At 46.9% G+C, this 12,884-nt stretch overlaps 3 protein-coding genes across 3 annotated transcripts; all 3 read right to left on the bottom strand.

Moving 5' to 3' along the window:
• Positions 1-226: 226 nt before the first annotated feature.
• LOC123104503 (uncharacterized) lies at positions 227-2,248 on the bottom strand. Its single transcript, XM_044526367.1, has 3 exons — positions 1,812-2,248; positions 606-969; positions 227-516 (listed from the first exon to the last, which is right to left on the bottom strand). Exons 1-3 carry the CDS (start codon positions 2,154-2,156, stop codon positions 335-337), a joined length of 891 nt encoding a protein of 296 aa, XP_044382302.1. The 5' UTR covers positions 2,157-2,248; the 3' UTR covers positions 227-334.
• Positions 2,249-2,421: 173 nt separating this feature from the next.
• LOC123104501 (uncharacterized) lies at positions 2,422-5,337 on the bottom strand. The gene is made up of 2 exons (XM_044526366.1): positions 4,101-5,337; positions 2,422-2,801 (listed from the first exon to the last, which is right to left on the bottom strand). The coding sequence occupies exon 1, from the start codon at positions 5,268-5,270 to the stop codon at positions 4,155-4,157; it is 1,116 nt and encodes a 371-aa protein (XP_044382301.1). The 5' UTR covers positions 5,271-5,337; the 3' UTR covers positions 2,422-2,801; positions 4,101-4,154.
• Positions 5,338-6,679: 1,342 nt separating this feature from the next.
• LOC123104500 (vacuolar protein sorting-associated protein 22 homolog 1) lies at positions 6,680-9,675 on the bottom strand. Its single transcript, XM_044526365.1, has 7 exons — positions 9,372-9,675; positions 9,168-9,278; positions 8,053-8,188; positions 7,801-7,955; positions 7,509-7,616; positions 7,198-7,287; positions 6,680-7,001 (listed from the first exon to the last, which is right to left on the bottom strand). The coding sequence occupies exons 1-7, from the start codon at positions 9,420-9,422 to the stop codon at positions 6,894-6,896; spliced, it is 759 nt and encodes a 252-aa protein (XP_044382300.1). The 5' UTR covers positions 9,423-9,675; the 3' UTR covers positions 6,680-6,893.
• Between the last annotated feature and the right edge of the window lie 3,209 nt (positions 9,676-12,884).

Raw genomic sequence — 12,884 nt, 5'->3', positions numbered from 1 at the left:
AGAAAATCAAATATTCCACGGGGGGTGAAGATCAATGATATGGAAGGAACAGAAACAAATAATTGCATTCTGGGCAAGCCAATGATACAGGACAAACACACAAAGGAAGCAAAATTCAAGTACACAACGGAGCTGAATTATCTATTTCATATACGATTTGAGGAAACAAGACAAGATCCACCTAATAAAAAGAAAACATTATTTGATAAACTTGAGGAAACGGGGGTTGCACAGGGAAAAATATTTACCATTATGAATCTAAGAAATCAGCAATATTACATATGATCAACGTAGTAACCAATATATGTGTTGTATTCCAGATTAGTTACAGAATCTATTGTTTCCTTGCAGGGAATGGACTCAAAAATCTCATCTTAAAACAATAGTCCAGTGCAATAGCAGAAGACAGAAATATAAAAATGCTCCCAACCACACTAACTGCACCATCAAGAGCAAGTGACATTAAGGCATCAGTGCTCAGCTCGAAAGTCGTCCCAGATTCGAGCAAAGCAAGACCTGCAAGCAATTCAGTTTCAGTGAAGAAAATAACCATGCAAAGGAATATTTGCTGAGAAGTTTTTAGCAATGGCATCATCTAGTTTTACCTCTAACAACAGCGAATGCGGCAGCAGCTCCGGTTTTAAGCTGGATATTATCCAGATCTCTTCTAACGGCATACCGGAATGTGACTCCAAACAATGCACAACTTATAAGAACGACCGATGATCGAAAAAACAGTTGGGGCAAACTGTGGACTTCATAGGAAGATATGGGCAAACTAGCCAGAACACCGATTATAGAGGAAATTGCTGCAGCTTTTACAGATTCAAGTCTCTCACTATCTTTATCGACATCTTCTCCACCTGAAGTATTCCAAAAGCTTCGATCCTCAAGGCTAGAAGTCAAGGTACGCTGTGCTTCATCAATCATTTCTCTTGCCTGTAGCAATTCCCGCTGTGACTCTGCAATCTTATTTAAGTAATGCAGCATTATAAACATATATATTATGAAGAAATGCATCAAGCTAGAAAAAACTGATGTCTTCTTATAACTATTGAAGGAAAGGTATTTTGATGATTACAGAACTGTACGATCATATAAAGTTGATATCACAACCAATAAATCATTCTGCTTCATCATCACGGGACCACATGATCATGGCACATGCCACTAGTACTTTATGTTTGCAGAAGAAACGGAAGCATCTCATTATCTCAGTTTACCAAACAAACAACAGGGCGTCCTGAAGCCTTGAACCAAAAAGGGTGGAAAAGTCTACTGATAGAAGCCAATATGGCACCCATCAGGCTTCTTAAAACTATCTAGACTCAACAAGTTCTTCTCTCGTCTGTGAGCAAATAAAACTCAAGTAAATTTCACACTCCCTGCATCTAGTCTGTCTATCGCAGTCCCACCGCTCTGCACGGCACACATTGCCTTGATGAACCACATGCGCCTACTGCGAGCTTCTATTGTTTGGCTAATTAAAGAGCATCATTCATCATTCCACAAGTTCGTCGGCGCCGCATTAGCTCAAACACAAGAGCGGCGGTCACCGAACATCGTAGGGACACGGTAGACAGCAGTACCACCATATGTCCATATCCACAGTAGCGTAGAATCGTGCCAGAAATAAGCAGCGGCGCACTGAGGGTGACGGTGGCGGTCCGTGCTACGTACTGCCCACTGGCCGCTCACGAACGGTCGCCCTCCTACGAGTGACCCACGCAACGCCAGAGCACCGCTGGTCGAGCCGAGCAGGCAAAGCACCGAACAGGTTACGTGCAGCCGCGGCGTATGATGTCGCGTACCTCGTCCCGGCGCCTCTCGAGGCGGCGGACCTCCTCGGTGGCGAGGCGGGCGGCGGCCTCCTGGCGCTCGATGTCCGCGAGCTTGGCACGGGCGAGCTCCACGCGGCGCTCGGCGGCCTCGACCCCGTCCAGCAGCGCCCGGTTCTCCTCGCGCCGCAGCAGCTCGTCCACCTTCTCCCCGACCGCCGAGCTCAGCCACTCCGCGCCGGGGGCGCCCTCGCCCGCGCCCTCGCCGGGGGCGCACCTCCCGCGGACGCCGCGAAGGTGGCGGCATCGCGCGGCGAGCGGCCTCGCGGGGACGAGAGGGGGCGGGATGAGCGGGCGGAGGAGCGCGGCGTGTGGCATCGTCGTTTCTCGGCTACTGCGTGCCCAGCTCTGCCGCGGTTTGGATTGGACGAGGGCGGCGAGGAGTTCCACTCACCGTCTGCCGCTCACTGCACGTGGGACCCACACAAAAAACAGACAGAGTGCCCCTAGGCAACGGCCTCTGGAAGAACGTTTTATTTCAAAATCAAAAACAAATAAAACATGGAAGAATGTTTTATTTCAAAAAAACAAAAAAAAGACATGAAAATACAGCAATATAAGTAGTGTAGATACTGCATTTGCATTATGCAGCCCTGTTTGGACAGTTGAAATTTCGACAGAAACGGCTCGAAATTCCCACAAGAATGAGAAAAACATACATGTCCTCGTAGCATAAGAAACTTTGACAGGAGACATACAACATGAACATATATGAATTGTCACAAGAATTTGCAGGGGAGGTCCAGCTGTGTTACCATGCTTCTCTTTGATACTCTGCTGTTTGTTGCTCTATAGCACCAGATGTCAACAGCAAGGTAAAACAAGGAAACACAAAGGAAAGACCAATAACTGAGAAGATGGCCAAGGTTTATCAGCATCCGGGAAGACCTTCAGTAGCCCCACACATGGTTCACATTCAGCAGCAATCAATCCATTTGCACGCAGCTGGTTAGGATCAACGGCCTGTAAATCAAACGATGCAGAGAGGTTTAGCTTACAGAATTTACGATGCAGAACAAGTTTCAGTCTATTTGCACCCCACCCAGCGTGCTACTTGGTAGGAGTATAATTGTTCTGCGGGCATTTTTCCGACTAAGCAGACATAACATATGTTGTTGCAAATACAAATAACCCATCTCAGTCAAAGTAGCTCGAATAAGTATATGAACATTCTCGGACCTAAATGTTATGATTAGGGAGCATAGTTGAAGCGTACTGGATTCTGATTTCTGACTAACCTAAGTCAAAGGTCTGCTTCTATTTCACATTATGAACATGTATCCAGACCTCAACAAGTGATTGTCTGAAATGTCACACAAGTTTGCACAAACATAAGCTTCTGGTACATGTCTGTAGGAACCATGTAAACAAATTAGGAATTGTTTGGATTCCTCTTATCTCACCAACGTGACTTTGAGGGCAGGTAATCATGTAACCAAATTTGAACCTGTTCGAATGTGACTTCTCTACGATAGTTTTACTCTTAAATGGGTTTAAAAGTTGAGTGTAGTCTAAGTCTAATTGTTTCTAGCAGGAATACAACTCCTAGTATTAAGAATACAGCTCATATAAAGAATAGTACACTCTTATGTTTCGACGTTGATTATTATTATTATTGGTCTTCTTGCTACCATAGAACTAACTGTAATAATTCTACAGGATTTGCAGCATTACACGCATTATTACATTCAGAAACAAACAAGTTAGAGCCACTGGTTTAATCTGAAAACAGAAGCCGGCCAACATCCATGACTAAACTCCTCTAAGATAATACAAATTTATCTCAATATTGCCTCCAACTCTGAAATATTCCCCATTGTACATATGTCTACACAGGTGATACATTCATATGTTATAAAGAATCTAACCATACACTACTAGGAAACGTATAACTAATCTGATCTGAATTCATGGGATATTTGGAAATTTGACAAATGTGCTGGCACAGTTCTTCCATATGATACCTGACCTTACTCACTATTGCAGCAATCTCAAATCAGTACGGCAAGAAAGAGGCTAATTAAGCTTCAGAGTTCAGAGAGATTGCGACGAATTGCATATAATACCTAAATAAATATTGTCTGCATTCACCAAAGTATTATTAGTTCCTATGATCAAGTTCAGCAAGTGTGTTCTGTTAGTGTTCACAACCGCAACCAAAGATAACAGTTAACTGGCACACAAAAGATCTTCATGAAGTGTCTATTATACAGAATTGACATGGTAAATTTTAGCAACAGCAAGCCCAGGGATCAAATTTACCTTTTCTTACTTCATGTCAGCATCACTGTTCTTCAATGATCTGGGTAACCTTTCTCAGGCTGGCACCAAGCTGGGGAAGACCCAAACCGGAGGTCTGAGAGGTGAATCGCTGTTCAGGGGTGGTGCGCCCACATATTCAGCATAGCAGACATCACAAGTTCCATTAACCAAGGAATACTCGAACCATTCACCCAAGCGTCGCCCAGCTGCATATATGCAATCACCTCGAATCTCAGGGAAACCTGGGCCGATGCAAGCCGCGAATCCATGGAACCCAAGAAACAATGTTCGCCCACCCAAGCTTGTTATCATCACCCACTTTCCCTCCCCAGGCACCCACCGGAAAACACGGTACACAACCGTCTCTGCCTGCTCCTCGCTGATGAGCAACACCTCGCCGTCGCACTCCCCAAGCATGAACCGCTCCCCCACCGGCCTGTTCTCCTCATCATACTCTCCTCCAAGGAATGACAGCTCCAGCGAACTTTCGGACAGCTCCAGCGTGGCGAGACGGAGGCCAACCAGGGCGTAGAGGGTGGCGTCAACGAAGATCAAATCGTCGAACACGTGGGGTGCATCGGCGGTGGCCACACGCCAGAGCGCATCCCCGGGGCGGCAGTGCTGGACGGTGGACCTGCCGGGCAGGAAGAGCACGACGAGGAGGTCGGCAGAGAGGATGGCCCGGGAGAAGGGGGTGGGGACCCTGGGGAGGCGCTGCTGGTCGCCGGTGAAGAGGTGGAGGAGGAGGAGCCTGGGGGGGTACTGGGCGGCCGCGGTGGTGGCGGTGACGAGGAAGCCGTGGGCGTAGAGGAGGGTGAAGCGGGAGGGGGGCAGGTGGTGGCCCCAGGGGAGGCGGAAGCGGTGGAGGCGGCGGAGGCGGGGGTGGAAGAGCGCCTCGGCGAAGGAGGGGTAGAGGGAGACGAGGAGGAGCGGGGCCTGGGAGGCGAGGTGGGGGCGGGACGCCGGGAGGAGGGCGCGGTAGTCACGGCAGGAGGCGCGGAGGGAGAAGAAGTCCTCCAGGGAGGTCAGGCGACGGGCGATGTCTGGGAGGAGGTCTGCCGGAGGGGACGGCGTGTGGCCGGAGGCCTCGGCGGTCGACGAAGAGGAGGAGGCGACCGCCGGTGGTGCGTGCCGACGCCGACGCTTCTCCATCGCCATTTCTCCCGTCATTTTTCAGCTCTTTTTCACTTTCTTTTTCCCTGTCACCCAAAGGAGACCGATAGAAACGGGGAAGACTCTCCCGCACCGTCATTGGCTGTGGGCACCGCCAATGTTTTTTTAACACAAGTACAAACAAAATCGTTCATACATATGGCATACACTCACCCTATGTACGCATATACGCACATCCTATTCCTATGAACACCTTTGAAAAACTGAGCCGTTATATTATTTTAAGATTTATAAAGTCATCATAGACGTCTCGTAGTCGTTGTCGACGAAAACGTCTCATCCCATTGAAAACGCATCGCTGGAAATTCTGAAATAAATCCAGAAATAATGCGAGCACCAGAACTTGAACCCTGAAAACTAGCAATTTTGTGCCTGCCCAGACATGGAGTGTTCGGTTGCATATTGTGACAGCCTGGCTTATTAGAGATGATAGACTATTCATATCAATAAGGAATTCCTTTTTTTTCGGGAGTCCATTCGGACAGAATTCTTAAATTAAGCGTGCTCAGTTTGAAGTAGTTTCAGAATGGGTGACCGATGGGAAAGTTGCTCAAGAGAATCCAGCTAATTAAAATAAGAATTGTTGCCATGCAGTACCCAGATGACCCATTCCTAGCGCTTGGGCCAGGCTAATCAAGGTGCCTGGGTCAACAACCAGTCTAAGCAAAGTTTTCAGGTTGCCAGGCCAGGGGAGCGACTAGCGGCGCTAAGGATGGGATCCGACGGGAAAAGGGCTGGGATGGCCGGATCTGTAGGCGAAGGAGAGACCCAGCCGGTGGCGAGAAAGCAGCCCTGGCGGCGGTGGTAGGGTTTGACAGAGAGAACGAGGAGAGGGTTAGCAAACGAGGGAGAGGTGAGAGGGAAAACGATTCGGTCAGATCCCTGAGGGGTTCGTGCGCCTATACGTGGAGATCGAATCGTTTTCCTAGGTAGTGACATATTGATTGTAAATAGGTGAAACTCCAGATTCTTCTAAACGTGGAGCTCGGCTTTCCTGGCTTTGCCAAATTGCACTACAACCCGAGTTAGCTTCCGAGAATTTTAGCTTCTTAGAGCTAATGCATTCGGCCCGATTTTCAGTTCGGAGTTTGTGAAGCTGAGAATTGAAGAGGTTAAGAACAGGTCTTAACTTTGTACTACACCAGTGTCAAGTGTTTTCGAGGCGTACCAGCGGATCAGAGAGAGTACTAAAGTCCACACACTTAAAAACTCATATAAACTCCATATCTTCACGCTTAAAATTCGGAATTACTGTGCACACAATACTCCAATCGATGGCTGCAGCCTGTAGAACAGATGTGATGGATAGATGTAAATTTTGTGTCGGACGAGAATCGTACTGAAATGATCGTGTGTGTATAGTGGCACTGCTTAAAATTGAAGACAATGGATTTCTACAAAAGGAGTAAAATTCAACCAGCGCCAATATTTTTTCACTGAAGAAACAACAGAGTTCTGAAGTAATAATCGCACACGATTTACTTTTTCAGGTACTACCGTAATGCTTTTCATTCTTACACAGGACGTACTAGTGAGCCAAAAAATGTAACTGCTCCAGTAGTATACAGGTGGTTCCAGCTATCATGAACACAAGGGTAAAAATACAACAGCACAGGTACATTATGACTTTGCTTCGGAACCGGAGGCATCGGAGCTGAGGGTGACGCACGGGAACCAGTATCTACGCTTGCCATCCCTGTGCCCGTCATCGATCATAGCAAGTCCCTCCTGATCACACAACAGAGCTTCATGGGTTAGAAATCGCCGATTTTGGCACAGTGTAGGTCCCGGTCGAGAGTGAATATATCAGAGTTCCAACATAACTTTCATTCTAAAAAAACAGAGCTTCTTTTCTTTCCTTTTGGCGAGGGAATGAACCATGTAGATTGCTATCGTAAAGAGAAAATCCAGACGAGGTGTTTACCTTTAGCAAAGTTTCAAGGGCATCGATTGCACGGTCAGTTGACCATGAGAAGTCCTTCTCAACTTGTTCTACAGTGACATAGCCTTTAGCCTGCATGTGAATGATGTTACAACTAGAGTAATGTGGTATTATGGTATAGGTCACACCAGTTTATGCATGTTCTCAGTTTGATAGGTTCTATCAACCTATGTCTTGCTTGTCTAGTACCTAACCGGCAAAAGAGCTATAAAATGTACTGTATGGGGATTTTGTCTTTCAACATATGCCAATTGATATGCTTGTATTGTAACATTGTGTCAGAAAACACAAACCTGAGCTAGTTCAAGTATTCCATTATGATCTTTATTTAACTCAGTAGGAACCGATCGCACAAGCTTTTTCTTCCCAACAGAAATTACTTCAAAACCACTACCAAGGACCTGCAAGTTCACATATGAAGCATTACAAGAGCCAGAAAGCTATAAAAGTATATCAAATAACACTGTGCCAAAAAAAACTGTACTGGGCAAGGATTATCCATTAATTACAATGCAAACTCTAAAATGATGTGAAGCATCAATTTCTCAAACATATTATTCGACAATATAAGCTTATAAGACTGACCTTCAGCTTACTTATAGCACGTAAACAGTCATCTGACGACAATGAACCAAGATCAGTTTTTCTTTTCTGGCAGAGAAGTTTGCGGAGTTCTAGCAAGTCAATAAGGCCACCATTATGCGATCTTGTTGCTATGCATATGTCAACGATCTGAACACCTGCCATGATAGAGATGGATGTTAAGCTGAGCATAAAAAGGTATAAGAGAAACTTACAAGATCCAAAGAATATCAAAGGAAGCTTAAGTATACTAACCCAATTCATAGTAGAAGTCACCGATTCCTAGGAGCTCTGCCCAAACTCCTTTATTGGATGCCAATGGATCTACTCCAACTTTTGCACACATTTCATGAAACTGCTGTCTAAATACTGAATTTTTACGGATGTCACTCTGCACTAGCACAATTGTGTACATAGCATTAGCAGAGGTAATTGAAATATGCTTTGCCATTAGAAATTTATTCTCATCTCTTGTAGCACATGCAGATAAAAATGTAATACCACCACACTGGAATTATGCCATGAGAAGAATGAAATCTAGAACTATCAGCTATCACAAAAAATAGCAATTAATTACACCTAAATGATATTAGATGGTACGAAATAAAGTTCTACTTGGTGTTCTCTGGATCCAGACAGGCGTTTTTATACTAAGCTTGAGACACTTATTTTGGGACGGAGGGAGTATTAGGTTTCACTTGGTTTGATAAGGAGGTGATTAACTGATCAATTGACCAAACCCCGGGGTAATACTTGTCACTAAAATAGTACTCCCTCCGTCCCATAATGTAAGACGTTTTCCGACACTAGTGTAGTGTCAAAAAACGTCCTACATTATGGGACAAAGGGAGTAGAAATCAACAAATGAAGTTGCTGACATTGTTTTTTTTCTCCATAAACCATAAATGTAACATATAGCCTTCTAAATGTACAGTACAATCTGCTGGATGCAAATTTGATAAGGTGTGCCATGATGGAAATTATCAAAATGGCTGATTTTCCCCCCTCTTGACATCTTTCCCAATAGCATAGCAATATTAGTCAGATCGGAGTATACACGAGCAATTCCGCACACCACACAAAAAATCGCAACAGCACATTATGTTTGCTCCCCTTTCGAAGTTTGATTGACAACTTTAATTCATATAGAAGCAGTAAGTAGACTGTTTTCAGTTTTGCCAAAAATAGTCATTCCGTTTGTGATTGTTAGAATCCAGCAGATTGCAGATACAAACAGGTACGGAAGATAGCGAGATCGATAGGTAGATCAGAAAAATAGTTAGTATCATCATGTCAATTCAGTGGAACTACCGTAAGCAATTTGTCCCCTCCACTTCAATTCCCCTCAACTACCGCGAGCAACGAATTACCTTATGCTTCCGAGCGAATTCTTCGAGCTGCGACCTGAAGGTCGCGAGCTGCTCCTGCATGACATCCGTCCTGACCTTGGCCACATTCTCCCCGACCAGACGGAATTTGTCCTGGAAGTTCCCAAGCACAGTCGCATCTCAGGATCCAAAAGGATGAAAACCCACGCGCCATAAAGGCTAACCAGTAGAAGAATTTGCACGTACGCGAGTCGCCGCCGCGTTCTGCAAGCCGGCGATCCCCGGCCGCCTCCTCATGCTCCTCCTCCTGCCGCACCCCTTCCGCCCGGTGTCCCGGAGGCGGCGCGCCTACGGGAGGTGGGAGATCGGATGGTGCTAGGTCCTGAGCGCGGGGTGGGGTGGGAGGGGCAGCCGGGCAGGGGCGTGCAGTGAAGCCTACGAGGGCGACGGAAGGGTAGGTGGCGTGGCGGTGGAGGGGCGAGCTGCGATGAGCGGTGGCGGAGACTGGAAGCCTGCCGACGGCGAGGGGTCAACGAAGGATGGGCTGGGTTGAGTTTTTTTTCAGAACAAATATGGGCTAAGTGTGGCTCGGCCTTCGGCGATGGTCTCCGCGCACCACGAACGTCATGAGCCCAGCCCAACTGACTGGAGGCTTTCTGTTTTTTTTTTTCCTATTTGTCTTTTCACACTTACATATTTTTGCTGCTTCTTTATTTTTTCTGTTCTTTCTATTTTTTTGTCTCTTTTAAGGCCAAAAAGGGAAGCAAATTTTAAGAAAGGGCCAAATAAGGAATTCTCTCAAAGAAGAACCATCTATGTGTTGTAGCCGTTGACTGCGCTGAAGCTGTGCATAACGTGCACGGACATGTACATGTGCTGAACTAGTGAATTAGATGAGGCAGACGAGCATACACGTTCCATGCCTTGATTGCTACTTTTCCTTGCCAGTACTAGTGAATTAGACGAGCCTTTGGTCTGCATGATCTTGTGAGAAGAATGTGAAATCGGCTAATTTGCACTTAGTACATGTACATGTCATTTCAATCTAAACTCAAAATACCCAACATTCAGGGACATTAATGACAATTTCATAGCCCCTGCAGTTTCAATAGAAGGGTAAACAAACAGGAATCCACAGCTACAACTGATTTTCAGGAATCCACAACTATAGCGATAATCATAATCTGTAGCCCAAACAAAGGGGGCCTAATTGGGCCAGGATTAGCGACTAGGGCCCACCTCCGGTGATATTCAGGGACCAAGAGGATTTTTTTTGGAAGGTTACGTAGGCCTTCGTACTATATTCATAGGTGTAGCTGAGAGCGGGAGCGGGACAATGCTACACGTACGAAAGCTTGCTGAAGGTTTTGCGTAGAAATTGGCGTGTAGGTGAGGCCGGGATTAGCGACTAGGGCCCACCCCCGGTGAAATTCAAGGGGCAAAGAGCACTTTGTTTGGAAGGTTACGTAGGTGTGACGCCTGGATAATTAGGCTACAGTAATCCTGCATTAACAATGCCACGTCACCTCGGGTACTGTTGATCGCGTTAGTTCGAAACGGATTCAAATTCAAAATTAGAATTAAAGTTTTCAAAAGTCAAAACTAAAATGTTCGGAGCGTGGCAATAAATGTCTAGATATTTATGGTGAAAGAACCATGCTTTTATAAAAAACCTACATATTTAAAATAAGAGGAAAACAAGAAAGAAAAATAAAGAAAAAAAGGGAAAGATAAAAAGCAGAAAACAAAACATAAAAAAAAGAAACCCCCAAACCCCCGGGCCAACTGGCCCATCTGGCCCAGGCCGCCCCCACACTCCCCTTATCCCCCGAAACCCTAACCCACAGCTAACCCATGCACTCCCCCCTACTCTCCCCGATTCCCTTCTGGATCGGGGCAGCCACCGCGGCGCCCAGCGCCCTTTGCCTACCCCGGCGCTCCGCCGTCGCCAGGCGCGCGCCGGCCCTCAACTCGTAGGCGACGACCTCGTCCTCCCTGTTCTGGATCTGGGCGCCCCGGGCGCCCTGACGCCGTCGCCAACCACCGCCACCTCACCGACGCTGCCCGGCGCTGCCCCGTCGTCGCTCGCCTCCACAACCTCCCTCTTGCGTGGATCCGGTCTGGGGCAATCGACGCCCCCGACGCGTTGCGCCGACGCCGGACCACCCCGCCACCCGCCGTCGTCGGCGCCGCCTCCCCGACTACGTCGCTCGTCCCTACCCCCCTCCTCGCCGGACACCATCGAGCCACGCCGCCCTCTTCGCTACAACGAACGTGAGCACGCCTCGTGCTCCCTCTCTGCCCTCCTGTGGTGGCCGCGCCCCGCTCCTACCGCTGGCCGCCCCTGTCCCGCGCGTGGTCGCCTCCTCCGCCTGCGGCGTGCCGGCGCTCTACCACTGGCTCGGTTGCGCCCGCAATCACACCCGCTGGCGCCCAACGCCCGTAGCCCTGTGCCCGCTTTGGCTCCCTTCGGGCCACTGACTGCTGGGGCCCAGCGCCCTGGCCTTTAGAACAAAAAAAGAAAAAAAATCAAAATCAAAATAATAAAATTAGTAAAATAAATAATTAGTTAGTTAATCAATTAGTTAACTTAATTAAATTGATTTAGTCAAACTAACTAATTAGTTAGCCTAATTAATGAAGTAATTAGTTAGGTGAGTCAATGACAAGGGGGCCCCACTCCTTGTTGACCAGTCAAGGGTTGACTGGTCAACTGGGACCCCCTGGCCCACCTGTCAGCCACTGGTACACTTCCGTGTACCCTGTGCTGGGTGCCCCTAGCAATTTAGTTTTTATTTTCGAATTAATAATAAATCCAGTAATTCCAAAAGTCAACAAAATTTTAGAAAATCATATAAAATAAACTGTAAGTCGGATGAAATAATTTTGTACATGAAAGTTGCTCAGAACGACGAGACGAATCCGAATACGCAACCCGTTCGTCAGCCACACGTCCCTATCATAGCGAACTTGCAACATTTCACCTCCGGTTCACCTATCCGAAAACGCGAAACCCCGGTGTAACGCCCACGATGCGGTTATATCTCCCACGTGTCGAAGCACGACTTAGAGGCATAACCGCATTGTAAGAAATGTCGCAAATAAGGTAATTTTCACAACAACCCATGTAATGAATAAGGAAAAGAGATATATAGTTGGCTTACACTCGCCACATCACACAATAGCATAAATATCATTACATTCATCCAGATACAATCAAGGTCCGACTACGGAACCAAAATAAAGAACAACCCCAAATGCGACAAAGTCCCCGATCGCCCTACCTGGGCACCACTACTGATCGTCTGGAAAGGAAACATAGTATCGTCATGAGTCCTCATTGAACTCCAACTTGAGCTCAGTCGAATCACCTGGAGCGGGATCATCGGTCCCTGCATCTGGTTTTGGAAGTAATATGTGAGTCACGGGGACTCAGCAATCTCACACCCTCGCGATCAAGACTATTTAAGCTCATAGGAAGGCTAAAAGGTATGATGTGGAGCTGCAGCAAGCGACTAGCATAAATGGTGGCTAACATACGCAAATGAGAGCGAGAAGAGAAGGCAAAGGCACGACCGAGAAACTATGATCAAGAAGTGATCCTAGAACAACCTACGATCAAGCAAAACACGAGACCATGTTCTCTTCCCGGACTCCGCCGGAAAGAGACCATCACGGCCACACACTCAGTTGATTCATTTTAATTAAGGTAATCTTTAGGTTTTCTATAACCGGACATTAACAAATTCCCATCTGCCC

The sequence above is a fragment of the Triticum aestivum genome, chromosome 5A (genome assembly GCF_018294505.1).
Source record: "Triticum aestivum cultivar Chinese Spring chromosome 5A, IWGSC CS RefSeq v2.1, whole genome shotgun sequence".
Lineage (NCBI taxonomy): Eukaryota > Viridiplantae > Streptophyta > Magnoliopsida > Poales > Poaceae > Triticum > Triticum aestivum.
Note: the sequence above shows the minus strand (reverse complement) of the source record. Positions and strands in the feature narration are given on the sequence as shown.

Excerpts from the sequence above, each read along its gene's own strand:
- LOC123104501 (XM_044526366.1), bottom strand. The coding sequence starts at position 5,270 with ATGACGGGAGAAATGGCGATGGAGAAGCGTCGGCGTCGGCACGCACCA.
- LOC123104503 (XM_044526367.1), bottom strand. The coding sequence starts at position 2,156 with ATGCCACACGCCGCGCTCCTCCGCCCGCTCATCCCGCCCCCTCTCGTC. Across the intron at positions 970-1,811 it reads TCGAGAGGCGCCGGGACGAG|ATTGCAGAGTCACAGCGGGA; the intron begins GTACGCGACATC and ends TACTTAAATAAG. Across the intron at positions 517-605 it reads CGCATTCGCTGTTGTTAGAG|GTCTTGCTTTGCTCGAATCT; the intron begins GTAAAACTAGAT and ends AATTGCTTGCAG.
- LOC123104500 (XM_044526365.1), bottom strand. The coding sequence starts at position 9,422 with ATGAGGAGGCGGCCGGGGATCGCCGGCTTGCAGAACGCGGCGGCGACT. Across the intron at positions 7,956-8,052 it reads TGACTTCTACTATGAATTGG|GTGTTCAGATCGTTGACATA; the intron begins GTTAGTATACTT and ends CTATCATGGCAG. Across the intron at positions 7,617-7,800 it reads GTGCTATAAGTAAGCTGAAG|GTCCTTGGTAGTGGTTTTGA; the intron begins GTCAGTCTTATA and ends GTGAACTTGCAG.